Here is a 20,892-nt window from a genome sequence, read left to right on the forward strand (position 1 = left end):
AAATTGTAAAAGGTGTAAAACTTAGCAATTATTGTAGTTAGGTAACTTAATAGATTAATTAATTGAAAGAAAAATTGAAAGAAAATTATGGTAATGGCAATTGTGTAATTTCAAAATATAAGAGGGTATAAAATGCAGCCTTAATTGGCATATGATTATAAGCTAATAAAGAGAAATTTTTACATTTTAGATTAAGACCCTGTTGACTTACGTGGAAAAGGGAAAATTACACAATAGTACCTGAATTTTTAAAACTATTACATTTCAGTCTACGTAAGTTCGTAGGTTAAATTTTAGTATAATTTAAATATTTAATTACTTGTGGATTAAAAATTATTAATTGATTTGAAAGTATTGAATTGTGGTAAGTGAATTGTTTTGGGAAAGAAATTGTATTAAATGTTGTTAAATGATAAAAATTTGAGGCGATGAACATAGGATAGGATACGATTGGCATACCAATAGGTTATATCACGCGTTGTACGGGATTAGTTGATGTTGAGATGATGATTATGAATTCATTCATGTTTACTGAATATACCGAAGTTCAGCATTTGTTGCGAATTATCGCGTTATATTACAGTATTTCAAGTGTGTTTCGTGGGCGAATGTAAAGCCTACGGGCTTGGCACTTGGTGCTTAGGTGTGTCTCGATTGGTTAGCTCATTTAAGTGATTTGGTGTGTTTGACTGGTTAACCGTGTATCTGAATCCATTATAACGTTCATCGGGTATAGTTATTGATATATCATAATTGATTGAATTAATTCACTCGTATACAAGTTTATGACTCACCTGCGATTTGGTTGTGAATGGCAAGACTATGATTTATGAAATTTCTGTATTATGTATTGATTAAGTTTATTTCGGTAAGATTCATTATTTCTGTTCGTCAAACTTACTAAGCTTCAATAAGCTTACTTGTGTGATTTGCATTTCTTGTAGATATCTTTTGGTTGGGAAAGAAGACCGGATCAGCACTCAAGGCACACTATTCATTCGATTTCGGTAGTTTTTGAACGTTTATTTTGGGTTATATGACATGTAATAGGTTGTTATGTCAATGACCTCGTTTGATATGTGTATATATATATAAAGCATGTAACTAGTTCATCTTTTGATTGATGTTGTCTTGTAATGTGATGGTAGTTACACGATTGCTAGGTTTGGTGGTGAATATAGTTCATTTTGTGAAGTTGTGGTTAATTTTTTGGTAAGTATAGCTAGTAATAAATATGGTACATGTTTGATCTTAACTTAGCAAGTTATAAGGTTAGGTATTTAGCTTAAAAATTGATAAGATTGTATGTTTGAATGGTTGATGATTTATATTGTTGTATATGTGTGTATACTTGTGGTACCATTGAGGGTACATTGGTTAGACACTTAAGATGGTTGGTTTAGCATGATTTGAGCATGTTTAATGGCATTTTGAATAGGTATAATGGCTGGTAAATAGATTGCTTAGTGTCCAAGAAATCATAAAATGGTAAACTTGAGTTTTAAGGTTTATTCTAGTGCATACGGGCTGCCACACGGTCGTGTGTATCAAATCAGTGAGTCACACGATCTGGTACATGTCCTGTGACACGATCGTGTGTATTAAGTCAAAGAGTTACATGGCCTGACACACAGCCGTGTGATGTAAGTCAGTGAGTTACACAGTTTAAGACACAGGCTAGGACATGGTCGTGTGTCTCATTGTTCGAACACTACACGATCTAGGCTATGTCATACGATCTGGCCACACGGCCGTATGACCCCTGTTTTCTAAATTTTTAACTTTTCCTCAGATTTTTTGAATTGTTTCAAATTGGTCTCGTTTTGATCCCGAACTATTTTTAGGGCCTCGAAAGTTCAATCTAATAAGGCCCAAATGTGTATGTTTGTTGGATTTATATGAGATTTAAATAATTAATATTAAATAGCATTATTAATCTGATTTGAAGTTATTTGTTCTGATTTGTACAATAACACTTCTTAACCCTAGTCCGGCAACGAAAAAGGGTTAGAGGTGTTACACCATAGCTAGGCAGTGGATGGATAATAGATTTTCCTTTTACAATTCCTATTATTTTATTTAAAAATGTGTTACAAAATGAAAGAAAAATAAAGGTTTTTAACTAAAAGGGAAATCTTCATAACTATTTTTCTAAAAATTTAAGTTAAGTCAGAAAGTTTGAATCCGCCAGTACCGCCCCAGTCCATTGGGCAATCTATCTTACTGAATGTTACACACCATATTTTTCTGATGGTCTAAGGGGTGTTACACATCCTATTACTCGGACTCGGTGATTGGATTGGATATTAGGTGTTACAGTTTGCCTCTTTTGTCACTTTGGTCCTAATTTTTTGTAGACCATTTTGACCTTCAACCTTTAAAATTTAGTCAAATTTCTTTCTTTTTTTTACGAAAAGGTTTACTGAACGGTTAAAATTTTAATGGTGTTGATGTTGTAGCCTGTGTGGTAGTTCATGTGTACTTTATAGTTGACATGGATAATTTATTTTTAAAAAATTTATCACTTTTTTTTATTTTTTTTATGAATTACATGTGGACTACCATGCGAATAACTACATTGTGTTGTTAAATTCTTAATTGCCCAAATAATTATTAAAATTTAAAAGTTGAGAACAAAAAGTATCTAAAAATTTAAAACTAAAGTGAAAAAATAAACATTAGCTAGCTTTATCCTCCCTAAACATTTAATACAGCCTTTTCTACTTCAATTTAAATGGTTGAAGAAACTAAACGACTAAAATATATAATGAGTTTATATATTACTAGAATTTCTATTATATGCATATGTATATGAAAATTATGTATTTAAATCACAGTTATACATGTAAAAATAATATACAATAAATAATAAAATGTAAGACTTGAAAATAATAATAATACATGTGTAGTATGTATGAAATTAAAATAAAAATAGTTTAAATTGTGTGTAAAAGGAAATTTGAATAAGTAAATACAACATATTAAGAATATTAAATGCACTCTAATTATTTATCATGGTACTATTATTTTTCTCAAGATAGTATTGAGTTTATAAAGAAAATATTTCATAAATGTTGGTGGCATAAGTTCAAATCTCACCATATGCAAATATTTTACTGGTTTTATTAAAATTATAAAAGGGCAAAAATATCCTCATAATAATATAATATATTATACATGTAAGGGTATTTTCATAATTTCTTTAATCAAGTTGGTGACTGATTGACCTGTGGCACAAACTTAATCACAGACTTAAATATATTAGTAAATAATTTGTTTAAATAATTATCTAGATTAGTAATTAAATACATGTGGACTACCACTCAAATTCTTTCATTAGTGCCATTAAAATTTAGGGATCCAATAGCTTTAATAATGACATCTTTCTTTTAATTTGTAATAAAAAAATTATTTTTTTATTTCATAACATTTGCTTATAGCTTAATGGTTATTATAATTCAAATTAAGTTGTAAATGGTGATCTAAACGAACGTTGAAGAGTACTAGAGTTGAAGTAGATGTTGAAATGAATGGGAACCAAAAATGAGAAAAAAGTGGGAAGGAGGACCCCGCTATGAATTTCGTGGAAGTTGCAAGGAGGGTTGGGAATGATATAAACAAGGGTAAAGGGTAAAGGGTAAAGGCAAGGCAAATGACTTCCCACATTAACATGCGCACCGTCGTAAGAATAAAAACAAACATCTTCACTTTCGTAATCATCATTTGGACACAAAGTGCCAACTGGAATGTCGCGTCAGTTTCAACCCACTTCTATATTTCAAGCAAAATAATAATCAAAATGACCAACATGCTTTCATTGCCTACTTACATCACAATAATATTCCTGTACGGACACTAAAAAAGACCTTGAGGAATCGAGCACAAATCCTAGATTTTTAAGTCATGACCCATTAGCTATGGTAATTCATATCTTTATGGGGTTTGGGATGCATCAAATCAAATGTTAAATTTGCTAGGTTGAGATCTAGTAAGGCGGTCCTTTGTCCACCCAATGGGTCCCCTCATTTTAACTTAAGTCTTCAGCCACACATCAACCCTATGGTAATGATGATGATGATGATGATGATGATGATGATGATGATATTCAGATATTTATTTATTTTTCTTTCTTTCTTAAATGAGAACTCTGCTTTGGTACGGCCGGCCTCCGTGGAGGAGACAACTTGATCGTTTCATATCCACCTTACCCTTAGACCCCAGTCCCCAACTTTGAATTTTCCTAGAAATTTCGTACCATGTGGGTTAATTTTCTTCTTTTTTCTTGGCATGTATATTTTCCGGGAAAATTCCATTACCAGACAAAAGGATATTAATACCATTCCCCAAATGTAAAAATAAATCTGCCAAATATATTTGCAGCTAAATAATAATAACAAATATATATATTAGATGTTCTATTAATTAGTCCAAATTTCTTGATGTCAGTATAAGCTAACACCATCTGAATATTAAACAATATTGAAAATTCAGAGATAAGAATATAGCAGAGACGGGACGTTTTCAGCTTGCTAATTCCTTGGCTAGCTACTCCATTGTTAACTGTTACCCACTTGAGAAAAAAAGTGTGCCTGATGATGATGAAGAGACCGCTGCATTGTGAGGTCTTTGCCTGAAACAATCCAATGAAATTCGCGGCGGCGAAGCTGCCACCGTTACTGAAGAAGATGACTGGACCCCAGAATCCGGCGGTGACCCTGTATTAATCACCCATAACAAACAAACAAAAAATCAATTTTGAAGCTAAGAACTAATCAATGGGCTACTATTTTCCAGGTCAATATGACAAAGAGAAGCTTTTTATTATTTTTATTTTCATTGTGAAAAAGACTTACTTGGGGATTATCAGAGGAGGGATTGCCACCACTTTCAAGTGGGAGGTGCTTCTGGTTTTCTTGAGTGGTATTGGGTTGCTGCTGTTGAGATTTTCGCCTGCGACGATTGTGGTCGGCCAGTCTCTTTCGACAGCTACGCTTCCCATTGTCGAATTCTGACAGAAGATGGAATCTGCCCAAATGTTTTAAGTATAAGCAATAGCAGTCCACAACAATGCTACTATTTAAATAAGCGCCATCCATATTCACAGTAACACAATGCAATATAACGTATTGCGGAGAGAGTGAAAATATGAATGCATGTGGAGGGTGTTTCGGTAATTGACTGCTAATTAAATGTATGTTTCAGTTAATACTAACACCCTACTATAAGTACGTAAAACGGAAGGAACAGAGAGCTTTCACGGACACAAATGCCCTCGGGATCACCCCCCCCCACGTAACGAGTGGGCAATCATTGGCCATCACAGACAGCTACAGGGGCACGCCCGTCATTTCCAACACATCACTATCCTCACTCCTCTCTTTCAGAGACCTTGCTTACTTACCAACACTCTAATACGATTTCTTACTGCAAAATGGGAAATGTTTTCTTTCTTCTTCTTTTTTTTGTTTTTAATTTAAGTTTAAAACTCTTCAACCTGCTACACTGCTGGCAGAATCGTTGAGTCAACCCAGCCGCGATGACGGTGGAAGCTTTGGAATGGAACTCGCAGACTTTATGGCGGCGATGGTAGTGCTTAGCCTGGGTAAGATCGGCATTGCAACCCTCGGCTTGGCACCTGGGGGAATTGGTTGAGCTGAGATCTCCGGGTCTAGACCTGCGATAAAGCCGGTTTACAAAGTCATCCTCGGCGGAGGAAAAATACGTACGCCCACCTAAGTTGAGACCAATCCTGGCAGTAAAGTCAACAGGTCTAGAAACTTCCTCCGTCTTGGGAACGAGAAAGTAACCGCCTCCGCTCCCTCCGACGGCAGAAACTGGGTCCAGTGAGAGCAAGGAAGCGTGGGTAGTGGAGTAAGCGGAGGTGGCAGAGTAGGAGTGCGGGTCGTACAAGGAATGAAGAGTAGCAGGGTGTTGTGGGGGTTGAGCTTGGTTAGGGTTATGGAAGAGGTTTTGGTGAGAAAAAACAGTGGGGTTGTGATGAGAAAGGAGGGTTTCGTTGTAAGGTTGGTGGTGGGTGGTGGTGGTGGTGGTGGTGGTGGCATAGTGATGGAAAAGCTGACGATTGGGGTCGGGTTCTTGGGCGGTCTCTTCACCCGATAACATGATTGAAGAGGGGTTTCCCCATTCGTATTCCAACATGGTGTGGAAGCAGCAAAATTTCAAAGAAAAACCCTTTTCCCCCTTGTTTCCGGCGAGGCTACGGTGTCGTTTTTCTTGTCTGTATGATTGCTTACCATTGATGATCTGTCAACAACAACAACAACAACAAAGTATTAAAGGGATAGAGAGAGAGAGAAAGAGAGAGAGAAGGAAAGGGATGGTAAAATTGTCAGCTTTTGCAAGAAATAAATCAAGAGGGGAGGGGGAGGATAAGTAAGTAGTGTTGAAGTTTTAATGGCTATCTTTTAAGAGAGGGGCATTAGAGAATGAACAGTTGAAGGGAGAGGACATGTCGGTGTTGAAGGTTGTTTCTTTAGCTCCACAGAAAAAACAAAGCAATTAAAATATGATAAAGAAAAAAGAAGCTGACCTTACAAGCTTAAACACATAGAAGAAGCAGTGGGGGATTTGGGATTCCCAGGGAGGGAGTTGGTTCAACTCGTAAAATTCCCTACACTTACGGGAGGAAGCTTCATTTAAGGACCCTCTGGAATATTTGTTGATTAAAGGCAAGGTCGCACATTTTTGACGCCTTAAAATACAAAACACCCCCCCTCTTTCTCTCTCTAGTCTCTGTCGTTGTGAAAGCCAACTCCAACTTCACACAGTGTAGGTGAGAGAGTGAAATTACAGTAACACCCACATGATGGTTACATATGAGTGGGGGCCAAAATCACAGTAAGAAAACGGAGAGAGGAAGGTTGGGTTCCCTTCCCACAATGTTTGGGCCAATATCTCGCCCCAGTTGCAATTATTTAAAATGGTTGGGTTGTGAGGCTTACGCCACGCGGTGCCATGGTCCCACTTCACCTTCCTCCTCTATTGCTGGGAATTAACATTACCAGTTAAATCACTATATGTTTGTTTTAATTGGTTGGCAATAAAGAAAAGAGGTGAAATGGTGTGTTTGCATACCAAAGCAATTTCTGTTCATGCCAAACCAAACATTAGGATATTCATGTACTGTGATTGGAGATGAAAACCACTGTTTCAAATTTGAATCATAAATAAATTGGTAGCTAACTATATCTATTTTTGTAAGTTCACATCACAACCATTACCCAAAACGGTATCTAAACTATGTCCCATTATCAAAGTATTTCTATCTTAAAAAATATCTCTTAATCAATTATTTTGTGACATGTGATAATTTTTAATTTAAAAAATTCAAAATAAGTTAAATATCATTCCCTTGAACTTAAAAAAAAAGATTATAAACATATTACTTCTTTTTTTTTCACCTAAGAAACTCGATGACGAAATTTAAAGAACTCATCCAAATCCAATTTTCGTCAACAACCCAGATTCCGACAAGTTTCTTTTCCATTTTAAGCCTCGATTTTGATTCCTTTCTTACCCCCAATGCAAAATCTAACTATTATTTTTCTTAAAAGTAAATTATCTCTATTTATTTATAAATAAAATTATAATTAATAATTATAAATTAAATTATAATTATTTTTAAATACCAATTAATAATATGATAGAAAAAGCCTCGATTTTGATTCCTTTCTTACCCCCGATGCAAAATCTATCTATTATTTTTCTTAAAAGTAAATTTATTTGTTTTTTTCTATATACTTTGCATAAATAGTTAATGTTAAGTAAAGTTTTATAATGAAAAAACCTAGATAAAACATTAAATTCAAATATAGAGAAGAAGTTGAGTAGGAAAAATGGTAAGAAGATCAAAAAAAAATCTATCAGTTAAAAAATGCATTAAAAGCGAAGAAAGAATTGTGGGGAAGTTATTTGGTGAAGAACAAAAAAAATTGAATATGTGTATAGGTGTTTTGTTTTTTTAAGTTAAGGAAATAATAGTTAAAGTTTTTTAAAATTTTTAAGTTAAAAATTGCCAAGTGTCACAAAATGATTGGCTAAAAGATTTTTTTTAATGGTTTGGGTAATTTAGATAACGGAGTATAACTAAAGTACTAATTTAGGTAATGAAATATAATTTAAGTATCATTTTGTGATTTAAGTCATTGTGAAATTATAATGAAAGGTCTTGTTTGATAACACGTTAGAAAAAACTAAATCAACTAAAAATTAATATTTTTAGTTGTTTAGTTTGTTAAGCATGTTTGATAATACAAAAAATAAATAAATGATAGCTATTAAAATAAAAACACCACACATAATCTTTCTTTTTTTTTCCTTTTTACCATGCAAAGGTGAAATTTTTTGGATAATATTTATTTTCAGATTTAACTTCTTTTTCTTAAAAAAATGGAAAGCAAGATATTAAGATTATTAATATTAAAAATTTGTATTCTAAAAAAATTAAACAATTTGGACATTAAATATTTGTTATTTTTTTATTGAAAAGATTAGTCGACCATTTCACTTTAAAATTTTTGAATTTTTTTAATAAATTTTTTCTCTAAAAATTTTGAGAATTTTTTCTTGGTTGAAATCACCCAATTTTAATCTTAATAACCCCATTTTCTTGCTTTTCATTCCAATTCTTTTATTCCAAAAAAAAAAGAAATTAAATATATATAAGTAAAAATTATCTAAATTCCTTTAACCTAGGACTTCAATTACACAGTGAAAAAAAAAGGGGAAAGGTTGGGGTTTGTCTGCTTCTTGGCACGGTGGTTACTTCCTTCTTGGTTGTCTTCTTTGAGGGTTTACCACTCCTTTCTTCTCGAGTTTCCTTGCTTTTACTGTTTGTTTGTTTGTTGATCGAGTGGGTGGGGGGTTTTGTGGTTCCACACAGTTATGGAACAAGATTTGGCTGCTCTCAAAATCTCAGAAATAGAGGATGACGAAATTCAAATTGTGAGGGCTTCGACAACACCAAAACCTCTTTATGATTTATGTTTGGTGGGTTGTTTCGTTACGGTCAGTGTGGTGCATTTCCCTGTTATGCGCACAACGTTGGCTAATCTCTGGCATCCTTTGGAGGTATTCAAATTTCTTATTTGGGGGATTAGTTGTTTCTCTTCCGGTTCTTCCATCGAGTTGACATTGATCGGGTGGCGACTAGTGCCCCGTGGACTTTCAATAATCACCTGGTAGTGTTTCATTGTTTGCAACCGAATGAAGACCCGATGCTTGTGTCGTTGATCTACTCCTATTTTTGGGTACAAGTTCATGGTTTGCCGTCAGGTTGTTTCTCGAAAATTGTTGCTCAGCAATTAGGTAATCTTGTTGGTGCTTTTGAATAGTATGATGCTAAACAGATAAGTAGTGGAACTCTTCTTATTTACGCATGCGGGTTCGGCCTGATATACAGGCTCCATTAAAGCGAAGGAAGAAAAATTTACTTTCCCCTGGCAATTCTATGTATGTGCGCTTCTGTTATGAGAAATCGACACTGTTTTGCTACTTGTGTGGATGTTTGGGGCATGGTGATAGTTTCTGTCCTATACAATTGACTGGGGATGTTACTGATTCTGATATGGGGTAGGATGCATCTCTACGGGCAGTGGGTTAGAGGGCCACTGTAGTTGACAGTATTTGGCTGCGAAAGGAGGCTGCTGGAGGTTTGACGGAGGGTGTTTCTTCAGAGAGGGTCTCCAGCGATGGCATTCAGACACACCCTTTCGGACCTACTTCGGGTCCTATTCATCCCGTGTTGGGGTTTAATTTTGAAGGGAATGCTTTCGTAAGTCAGTGTAGCGCTTTGGGCATAGTGGGACTTTTTGTAACGCCTCGGACTTAAATGTTATGGTCCAATCCAAGCGATTACATGGGCCATAGAAATGGCGAAAACTTTAAGTTGAAATAAATAGATATAGTTTTTGATAACGCGTTCTAATATTCCCTTTCTGTATGATGTTGAAAAACATTACGTCGAAAGAAAACTTACTTATTATTTGTAAAACATTGGTTTGATCATCAAAAATTCATATCCGATCAATTGAATTTATAGAAAATGGATTTAATTAAGAAATCACCAAAACATTTATCCATATCAAAATTCATGCAAAAAGTCCAATGAACCATGAAGAAAGGCTAAAACGTCTTTCATAAGAAAATCTATTTATTCTCGAAAACATGTCATTTAGAAAATTTTATGGTCTTTTCAAAAAAAGTTATTTAATCCTTTTTTATAAAAAAATACTTGTATTATAACTTAGTTTTGAAAACATATTTGTAGCAGATAATATTTCTTAAAATCGTTTAATGATCATTTGGAACGGTAATTCCAATATAAACAATCCATACAATAGTTATAAAATGTTAAAAACAAATCTCCATGCCACAGTCCACAATTAAATAAAGTCCCAAAAAGTTATAAAAACAAACCCAAATCAAAGTCAATATAAATCTATAAAAAGGCATTAAGTCCAATATTTTATTAAAAATTTATTTCCGAGAGCATCACTAAGAATCCGCATTCGAGTCCTAGTTACAAGGATTACCTGAGACACACGAGTAATATGGGTGAGCTTTAAAAGGCTCAGTGTGAGATCAAACATAAAGTATATATATAATATAACATGCTTTTCAACATATCGAATAAACATATCCAAATCAAAATATATATCATTTTTACAGAAATCTCATATCATCAATATTACACATATACATAAATGTCGAGACATGCTTATGTAACAATGCACATTTTGAAGAATTTTCCTACTCATCTCCTCTACACACCAATATCGAGCTCCCCAGAACCCGTCCATCCAATAACACCATTTGTGGACAAGTCACCACATAAATGTCGATAAATGGCCACATAACACATTATGGACAAGCCACCACATAATTGCCGATAACGACCACATAATCATAGATAAACTACCACATAACTTCCCCCTTTCACAAGACCCACCCCAAGCATGTGATATGGCCATTTTCAAATTTAACACATTTAATCACTTTTCGCATGTAGTCATGCTCATAGTCTCACTTAACACATATTTCTCAATTTTACACATTTTCATGTAAACATGTAAACATGTTCACATATCATATATCACATATCACATTTTATTCACTTTAGCATATTTTATTCACTTTAGCATGTTTTAATATAGTTTCATATTAAACCATGGATCTCATCATACATGTATATATAACACATATTTAAATCATCACATATCAATTAAGCCATGTATGACATAACATAGAGATGAGATTTGCACACATGTAATCATCATATACATCAACACATCACGAGTCATAGATTTCATGAACTAATAATTTTAAGAACACTTACTTGGAATTTCCCTTTTGATGAGTTTTTCAACTCCGCATTGAGTACTTAGTGTACTCACAAATAATTATTTAATAGTTTTTCATTTAATAATAAAATAATGGCAGATTATATTCAAATCTAATATTTAGATCCCACACCTTAAATCGTAAATCTGGTTGCCACAATCCTTTTAGAAGAGGTTTCGCTTGGATCTAAACTCAGTAGATGAATCCTTAAATCAACACTTGGGTTCGATGCACTCGTTAACTTACTAAGGATTTTTTGGGTTAGCGTCGTTTGGTCCTTCAAGTTGTTACGAAATTGCATTAGTAATAAGATAAACAAATAATAAAATATTTCAATAACAATAAAACACTATAACATTCGGCCAACCATGGTATTTCTAAATGAAGGATTTACGAATCGAACCACCTCACTTACACTTGATTTAATACGAGATGATCAAAGGATCAAGAATGGAATGAGATCAATGATTTTGAGTGATATAAAAATAATTGATAAAGTGATAGAAAATGTGAGTTTTATTCACTAAGGAATCGGTAAAAGAAAGAGAAAGCAAAATGGAAAAAAAATTATCACCGACGGCAACGGTGGTTCGACACAGCGGTGCTCCGACAACGGTAGAACGGCGGTCCAATAGTGGTGAGAAAAATATAAAAGGGAGGAGGGTTCAGTCACCAGAGTTTGGAAGAAAAAGGAGAGAAGAGAAAAGAAATAGGTGGAGGAGGAGAAGATCCGCGATGGTTCGCAGCGATGATCACGACAGCGCACAGCGGTGGAAGAGAGGAGGAGTGAGAGGGTGGCGTTTAAGGTGGCTAGGAGGTCACTTAATAGTGGTGGAAAGGATAGTTATGGTGGTTGAAGAACAAAAATTAAAGGAAGATGGTGGTGAGCTCTTTTTCAATTTGAGAAAGAAAGAAGATGAAAAAAAATAAAAAATTGAAAGAATATGGTGAAAATGAGGGTAGGGGACGACAAGGGTGTGTAGCTTGGTCAACCATGACTAGATTTATTGTATCACAACATTTTGACAAGAAATGAGGTTTTGGCAAGGGAGTGAGACAATGAGTGAAAAGAGGGATATATCTCACAACTTATGGCAAGTTTGACTTGTTAAAGGAGGAATGGAATCACACAATTTGGGGCAACTATATGGGTGGACGGAAAGGCTTAAATGCACATGTTAAATATGTGTAAAATTTTAATTAAAAAAATATGAGAATAAGGGGATTCGAACTAGGGAACTCTAGTATAGCTAAAGAGCTTCCTACAACTAGGTCACAACACTTTATTATTTTCATTCTTGCGAATAAATTAATAAATTATGGGATGTGACACTTTCGCCAATGACTCATGATATAGAATCCATGCCTTTGCCTAGCATTGAGGGTAAGAAACGACAGAGAGTAGTTGGTGGCCTTAGATTGGTTTTTAAGTGTTCGAATTCTGCTGGGGTTATGGATGAGTGTGTTTCCACTTATCATAATTCTATATCGACAACCACTAAGGGGCATGTGGACCGACATCCATGAACTTATTCTGTTGGAATGTCTGTGGATTGGGAAGTTCACAGGCTGTACAACGACTTCAGCATATGTTGAAATTGTATAATCCCTATATTGTATTCTTGATGGAGACAAAATTGGATTCGGTTAGTATGGAAGGTGTTCGAAGGAGGAGTGGTTTTTTGCATGGTATTGAGGTTGGGGCAGATGGAATGAGAGGGGGCTAAGCCTAAGTTGGCGTTTGGATGTACAACTTGAATTACGTAATTTTTTTTGCTTTCATATATATGTTGTAGTTCAGAAATCTACTAGCATTGATTGTTGGCACCTCACAGGATTCTATTGGTCTCTAGATGCACGGTTTTGAATAGAGGCTTAGAGTTTCTTGAGAAATTTGGGACAGGATTATAGTCTTCCTTGGTTGGTCTATAGGGATTTCAATTAAGTCCTTTATTCTTATGAGAAGAGAGGTAGGATGCTCAGAGAGGAACAACGTATGGAAGAATTTTGGAATGTCTTATCAGACTGTTTTCTAGAGGATTTGGGTTACGAGGGTCCGTGGTTCACTTGGGAAGGGGGTAATATCACTGACAATAATATTAGCGAATAGCTTGATCGGGAGGTTGCCAATTTTGCTTGGTAGGATCATTTTTCGTCTTTTTCTTTAAAGCATTTACCTCGTTTGATATTAGATCACCGCTCTATTCTAATTCACACCGAATGACCTTTTCGGCACAGGGTGCATTCTTTCTGTTTTGAGTCTTAGTGGGTTTTGAAAGATCCCTGTAACTCTGAGATTTATCGACTTTGGGGTAGTACTGAGGGTTGTGTTCCCCAGTGGTTGACACTACTTTGTTAGGGATTGAAAGGTTGGGCTGCTAGATTATAGAGTGGTCGGGGTGGGAGGACTTGCGTGATAGACTTCAAGCTCTTGATATGGTGGATCGAACGGATGATAATTTGATAGATCTTTTGAATGCCCATTTGGAGATGAATTTAGAGATTGATAAGATAGAATTGTATTGGGAACAGCGAGCTCGGGTAAATTGGCTAAAAATGAGGGATCGTAACATGGAGTTTTTCCATCGGTTTTTAACTCAATGACGGAGGATTAATAGAGTACACTGTTTAATTACAGAAGATAGCACATTGGCCCGTGAGGATGAGGGATTGTGCGATATTGCTACTAACTACTTTAAGCATCTGTTCACGACTCAAGGACTAGGGGATCCCCGACACATTCTTGAGAGGGTTGTTCTGTGTGTTACAGATGCCATTAATGCCTTCTTACTGGTGCTTTATACGCATGATGACATCCAAGAGGCTGTAAAAGTAATGGCACCAACTAAGGCCTTGGGCATTGATGGGCTTCCAGCGTTATTCTATCAGAAATACTAGCATTTTTTTCATGACATTAGTGCATACTATCATACTATTTTGAATGGTGGGATGTCTCTTGTTGATATTAATAAAACCAATATTATGCTTATTCTTAAAATTACAAATCATATGCGAATGACTTAGTTTCACCCTATTAAGCTTTGTTCTGTCCTTTATAAGATTATTTCCAAGGCTGTAGTCAATAGATTTCAGACTATTTTGTATTTGTGTGTGGATGAGGTACAGAGCGCTTTTGTTTCTGGTCGTTTGATTATGGATAACATAATTTTGGCTTATGAGATTCTTAATAAGTTTCGATGATAGAAACTGGGTCTGAAGAGGAACTTTGTATTAAAACTGGATATAAGTAAGGCCTACGACCGTGTTGAATGGGGTTTTTTTGGAAGCAATGATGTTGAGTATGGGGTTTGCACGAGCTTGGGTAGATCTCATCATGCATTGCGTCAATTCCGTCTCTTATTGGATGTTTTTGAATGGTAATATGGGTCCTTCTTTTTCTCCAGCCAGAGGACTAAGATAGGATGACCCTCTTAGTCTGTACTTGTTTCTTCTCTATTGCGAGGGATTGTCCTCCCTTATACGACCGACACTTCAAAATGATCTGGTAAAGAGGGCCACTATTAGTCAGGAGGTCTTCCAATATCCCATCTATTGTTTGCGGATGATTGTATCATTTTTGAGGACGCAACAGAAAGAGCGGCTTTGTTGTTGAAATAGATTTTAGAAGAATATGAGCATTCCTCCGGACAATGTGTGAATTTCAACAAGTCAGTCATCTATTTTAGCTCTAATGTTGAAGAGTCTCTTGGGTGTAGATTGCGACCTATTTGGGGGTTCATATTTCTACTGAGCTAAAGAGGTATTTGGGTTTGTCGAATATCATTGAGAGAAATAAAAAGAGGGTTTTTCAGCATTTAAAAGACCAATTGCGCAATAAGATTGAAAATTGATGTATACAACCTTTGTTTCAGGGTGGAAAAAAGGTTTTTATTAAGAGTGTCTTGCAGGTTATTCCCACTTTTTCTATGTCATGTAAATGATTTTCTGGAGTGGATGAGCGAGTCGACGGGTGAGTTCACGATGCGTAGGGGTTACAAGTTACTTTTACAAGGTAATTTTAATAACCCAAATAATTACAACCCGATTGACAATACAAAATGCTACAGGAAACTTTGGAACCTTGATCTTCCTTCCAAAATAAAAAATTACAGCTTGGAAAACTACTTTTAATTATCTTCCTACTTTAGTGAATCTTCGAACAAAGAGATTAACTACTGAGGCTGTTTGGCCAAGATGTATACAAGGGTTGGAAACAAAGTAACACATTTTTCGTGATTGTTCTGTTACAAAGGAGACATGGGAATATTTAGATTATGTCTGGTCACAAGAAATGTCACAACTTGAGTTTATGGATTGGTTTACCTGGGTTTTGCTAAATAGTAGGGTGGATGTGTGTCGAATGTTTGTTTGTGCCATTTGGGCTATCTGGACTGGCAGAAGTCAATGGATTCATGAGGGGCGAAATAAATTTGGAGCAGAGACAAGAAGTTCATTAAGCAGTATATTCATGAATTAATAGAGCTTGATAGAACAAGTATTGCCTTGAGCCTGAACTCTGATAGATGGAGACCACCGCAACAAGGGTTCTTTAAAATAAATTTTGATGCTACTTTTGATATCAAGGAAAACAGATCCTGATCAGGAATCATAGTCAGAAATTTTAAAGGAGATATTTTGGCTTTTAATACAACGATTTATGAGAATATACCTTCAGTTTTTGTAGCTGAGGCCATTGCTTGTTTGTAGACGGTTACTGTGGGTAGAGATTTGGGGATTACGCATGTTGTGATTGAAGGTGATTCTTTGACGGTAATCAATAAAGTTTAAAATACAGAGAGGGACAAATCGGTAATAGAACCTTTTCATGATGTTAAAAATCCGAGTGAGGTTTTTCATGGTTGTAAGTCTCAACATGCAAGACAACTAGCAAATGAATCTGCTAATTGTTTGGCAACTGAAGGTTTAAAAAGGAGAGAAATGCATGCCTTATTAATAGAGATGTTGGTCAAGAAATCATTGAATCAGAAATAGATCATGGATGGAGATGAAGTCCGTAACCGAGTCAAGTTTCAAAATGGATGTGTGGTTTGTGAGAAGAAAATGAATCAATTATAATTCCGTCAGTTTGTCTTTTCCAGGCGCTAGTTTGTTGAGGTGCAGATATTTTTAAAATTCTCTAGAAGATGACAACTCATGAGGCTAGGTTGTTGTTGCTTTTGTTATGTTTTTTTTTCATTTTTTGACATTTCGTTTACTTCGGTTTCTTTTTTAGTACTGTTTTTAGTTTTGTTTTTGAATTGGGCTTTGTTTAGTTTTTTAGGCTTTTCTTGTTGAATTCTTTTTTTTAATACAACCCAATATTTTTAATCAAAAAAAATTACAACTTGGCATATATTCCATAATTTCATCCCTAGTTTCTCTAATCTGTACAACCAACAGCTGCGCTCTGATACTTGTTGCGCTCAATGATTGGCGGCTATTGAAACTTTAGAGAACATCTTTCATGACTGTCCCTCTGTTGTTGGTATATGGGTGGACCTGCACATAACCTGGCCTAGTGTGCTTTTAGAGGCATGTTTGCAGGACTGGCTGTTTTACATTATTCAAGTTTACCCTATCGCAATTTCTAAGAAAGTTGTGTGTGCCTTATGGTTTGTCTGGAATGCTCAACATCATCGTGTACACAAAAATACTATTATACAGATGTATGTTTTAATTCAACAGGTTGATACTTACCTTCTGGAATTGGATGTGGCACAGGTAAAGCTTCTTAGGCGCCTAGTTGGGGTTGAGTGGTGGCAACCCCCAGGTGGATACTGTTTGAAAATCAACTTTGATGCAGATTTTCATTCCCCTTCCAAGACATCCTACGCGGGAGTTGTTATCAAAAATAGATATGGGATTGTATTGGGTTCACACATAGTGGTCTATAAACACATACATTCAACTTTTGTAGCTTTTCCCACTACTTGTCTTCATGCGGTCCGCTTGGGCTTGGCTCTTGGTTTTTCATATGTGATTGTTGAAGGCGACTCTCTCACGGTACTCCGTAAGGTCCAATCTTCTCGGCTTGATCCACCGATCCTCGGCGCTTATATCCGAGACATCAAATGTTGGGCAGGATATTTTCACAAGTGTGACTTTCAACATGTCCTTCGCGTGGGTAATACTGTGGCTGATTTGTTGGCTAAGGAAGGCTTGAAAGTAGAGATGGGCTCCTATATATGCGAGGGTGTTCTCGATTTTGTGAAACGGGCAGTGGAGTGTGATCGTCTCTCTAGTTTGTGATACGTTTAAAGAGTAGTGGAGAGGGGTGGGGGTGCTTTCCGTGGGTTTTTTTTGTTTCTTTTGGGAGTGCTTGGAGGTTTGGGGTTGGTTTTTCGGTAGATTTCTCTTCGCTCTGGCGACGCCTCATGCCCTTGTTGGGATCGCCACTGTTTCCCTTTGTGCTTGTAGTATGTGTGTTAGCCTGTCTAGTTTTCTTTCTCAATGGATCTTTTGGTTTCCAACTGTTTCTGCTGCCATCCAGCTTTTTGATATCTGATCACCTCCGTTTGTTAGGGTTTTCATTTGGTGCGTGGGACATGTATTGGGCTTTTTTAGGGTTTGATCTGGTTGGTTTTCATTTTTTGTTTTGCTTGGTTTTTGTTTCTCTTGTATTGGACCTCCTTTTTTTGTTCTGTATAATACAAGCCCAGTTTCTTTCAAAAAAAATGTATGTTAAACACAAAATCTAAAGCTTAGAACCATTTATTTTAATCTAATGGCTAAAATTGTTTTAAAAGTTCTCACTATAATTGCCATCAAAAGTTGAGTATCCATTGCTTTCCCTTATTTTTTATTTACCCCAATTTTGGGGAGAAAGCTAAAGAAAGGAAAGTTAAAAATAAATTTTAAGATGTAAAATGATTTTTTTGTCCTCTCCTTCTTTTATAAATAGATTTATAAAGAAAAGTTTATAGTTTGTAAAAATATTATCATAATGAATCATCTCTTTTTCTTTATCTAAGCAAAAATGATTAAAATTATTTAATTCTTTTTTCACTAATTTTAACTATCCAAACAAAATAATAAGTAATTCTTAATTTATTTAGCTTTCCACTCTTTTCCTACTTTTAATCCAAACATAGGGTTAACATTGTCCTTTAAATATTTCACTTTTATATTTATAACTTAAACTTAAATTTTCAATTTATTAAAACACATATTTTAAATTTTTTTTAAATTTTTTTAAAAATTATTGACTACTTTGAAATAAGGGTAAACTACTAAAATAGTCACTTTTGTTTACCTCTGGTTACATTTTAGTTACTTATGTTTGAAATGTTACGTTTTAGTCACTTATGTTAATATGTTGTAACATTTTAGTCACTGAGCCATTAATTATCATTAATTGTGTAACGATAAGCTGACGTGGCACGTTAAATCATCATTTCAAACAAAAATTTTAGGTTAAATTATATAATTGGTCCCCATATTTTTTCATTTTGAGAAATTTAATTTTTTTCTTTTATATTCTTTTAACTTTATTTTTTTTCTTTATTTTTCATTCTCTTCTGCTTCTCTATCTGCTTCCCTCCCTTCTCCATCTCTTTTAACGTAGTTTTTTTCTATGTTTTCTATTTGTTAAAACTTTTTTATGCTTATGAAAAAATAAAAGGCAAAAGCTGAAGCCAAAATAAAATTTGCTTCGCATATTCTCATCGCACAATTACAAACCCTCATTGTCCCTCATTGTCCATCATCACTTTAACAAACCAATTTGGATCTCTCAATGACCTAGTCCACAAGCTCGCCTCAGTCGAAGACCTCACCAGTTGTGACTTATGGCAGCCCACCCTTAACAAAGTTTTTCGAGTTTAGGTTAGATCCAATTTTAGTTTCAAAATTAGGTTATATTCAAATCAAGATTTAATTAAAAAATATTGATATTCGGTTTTGAGTGAAATTCAATTTAAGAATCATGTGAAAGAAATAATGACTTGGTTTATTTGGAGGGCAAAGATTATGTTTCTACAATGAAGAATATGAGAAGAGGAAAAATTAAAGGGTAAGAAGAAAAGGAAAATAAAGAAAGAAAAAGAAAAAAAGTTAAATTCATAAAAATAAATGTATAGGGACTAGTTTTAACAAATGGAAAACATAGAAAAGCTATGATAAAAGAAATAAAAAAGGGAGGAAAACAGAAAGAGAAGAGAATGAAAAATAAAATAAAAAAAGTTCAAAGAGCATAAAAGAAAAAAAATATAGGGACCAATTGTATAATTTAACCTAATTTTTTCATTTGAAATTATTATTCAACATGCCATGTCAGCTTACTGTTACACCGTTGACGCCAATTAACGCTCAGTGACTAAAATGTTACAACACGATAACTTAAGTGACTAAAACGTAATATTTTAAACATAAGTGACTAAAATATGGTCTGAGAAAAATAGAAGTGACTATTTTGATAATTTACCTTGAAATAATTATCCACTCAAAAATTCAACATTTTGACTAAACTAATAAAAGAACTAACAATTTTCTCCGGTTGCTTTGCAAAATTATTTAAAAAAGAATATTTGTTTATATCACCCGGAAACTTGAGTGGTGCGAGTGTAGATTAAATTAAAATTGAAATTAACACCAATCATTCAACATCCCATACTTCCTTCTTTTAAAAGAAAAAAACAGTGTAATTCAACGCATAGTTGATTATGTTTGGAGTGGGACTGCGCATCGATGACAGTTTGAGATGAACTGTAAAACACTAGAGCTGCAGCTTGGAACTTAATAGACTGCTTTGCCTATATCTGTCCTAGTACGGACCTCATCCAAATTCCCGCTACGTCTAATTGATGGGAGGGTCGTAGAAATGTTTGATCATTTTAAGAAAGGGCCTCATTCCTTGTTAGATTTAATGATCATTAAGCAATAGTGGCAGACATTTAAATGTGGCGTAAACGTCATCCCCAGCAATGCAATTCTTACAAAACTCTTCATTTTCTATTCACTTCTTGAGAAATTAAATTCCTTCATCGAACTGTTTCAATAGACACTGCATCAACCCAATCGAGATAATGATAATGAATGAAATATGGGAGTACACTGATCCTCTGATGACATTTGGTGAGAGGCTGACACACATAAAGTTAAACACACCGTGTACGGAAGATATCCTCCACTTACTTTACTCAGACATTCACTTCATTTTTCTTTCTCTTCTACTTTCAATCATAATGGAGTTAATGAAAAGATTTTTTTTTTTTATTCTTATATTCTGAGGATGCAGTGTTTAAAAATTAGGAAGTGTTTTTTAGGAAGTGTGCCGATGTTAATTTTTCTTCTTTTGTTACTCAAAAAATAAATAGGAAGTTAACTAAAAGTCTGCAATTAAAGAAATATAAATTATGATACATTTCTTATATATGAAACCTGCAACTTAAGCTACTGAAACCGTGTTCAAGGAACTAGAAATGAAGATTAAAGCTGCCTCCCAATCCCACCAAATGTTTGAAAAAGGAAAAAAGAAACTGTAAGACATCCGAAAGAAAAATAGAAGAGGCACAAGCACCACGTATTGTATGT

General features: G+C 34.8%; 2 protein-coding genes and 1 long non-coding RNA gene across 6 annotated transcripts; 1 reads left to right on the plus strand and 2 right to left on the minus strand.

The window, feature by feature from the left end:
- Positions 1-4,350: 4,350 nt before the first annotated feature.
- Positions 4,351-6,983, minus strand: LOC107954595 (squamosa promoter-binding-like protein 8). 3 transcript variants are annotated; one of them, XM_016890195.2, is made up of 4 exons: positions 6,556-6,983; positions 5,495-6,264; positions 4,854-5,025; positions 4,351-4,715 (listed from the first exon to the last, which is right to left on the minus strand). In XM_016890195.2, the coding sequence occupies exons 2-4, from the start codon at positions 6,157-6,159 to the stop codon at positions 4,674-4,676; spliced, it is 879 nt and encodes a 292-aa protein (XP_016745684.1). In that variant the 5' UTR covers positions 6,160-6,264; positions 6,556-6,983; the 3' UTR covers positions 4,351-4,673. The 3 variants fall into 3 exon arrangements, with proteins under 3 accessions (XP_016745684.1, XP_016745683.1, XP_040952839.1); XM_016890194.2 differs by having other exon boundaries at positions 6,551-6,983; XM_041096905.1 differs by having other exon boundaries at positions 4,564-4,715; positions 4,850-5,025; positions 6,551-6,983.
- Positions 6,984-15,423: 8,440 nt separating this feature from the next.
- Positions 15,424-16,390, minus strand: LOC121219203 (uncharacterized). Of its 2 annotated transcripts, none has more exons than XR_005915862.1 (2): positions 16,031-16,390; positions 15,424-15,928 (listed from the first exon to the last, which is right to left on the minus strand). It is a non-coding gene; the product is annotated as an uncharacterized lncRNA (long non-coding RNA). The 2 variants fall into 2 exon arrangements; XR_005915861.1 differs by having other exon boundaries at positions 15,424-15,956.
- A 635-nt stretch (positions 16,391-17,025) lies between these two features.
- Positions 17,026-17,610, plus strand: LOC121219161 (uncharacterized). Its single transcript, XM_041096847.1, has one exon. It carries the CDS (start codon positions 17,026-17,028, stop codon positions 17,608-17,610), a length of 585 nt encoding a protein of 194 aa, XP_040952781.1.
- The last annotated feature ends 3,282 nt before the right edge of the window (positions 17,611-20,892 follow it).

Source organism: Gossypium hirsutum, chromosome D07, assembly GCF_007990345.1.
Source record: "Gossypium hirsutum isolate 1008001.06 chromosome D07, Gossypium_hirsutum_v2.1, whole genome shotgun sequence".
Classification (NCBI taxonomy): domain Eukaryota; kingdom Viridiplantae; phylum Streptophyta; class Magnoliopsida; order Malvales; family Malvaceae; genus Gossypium; species Gossypium hirsutum.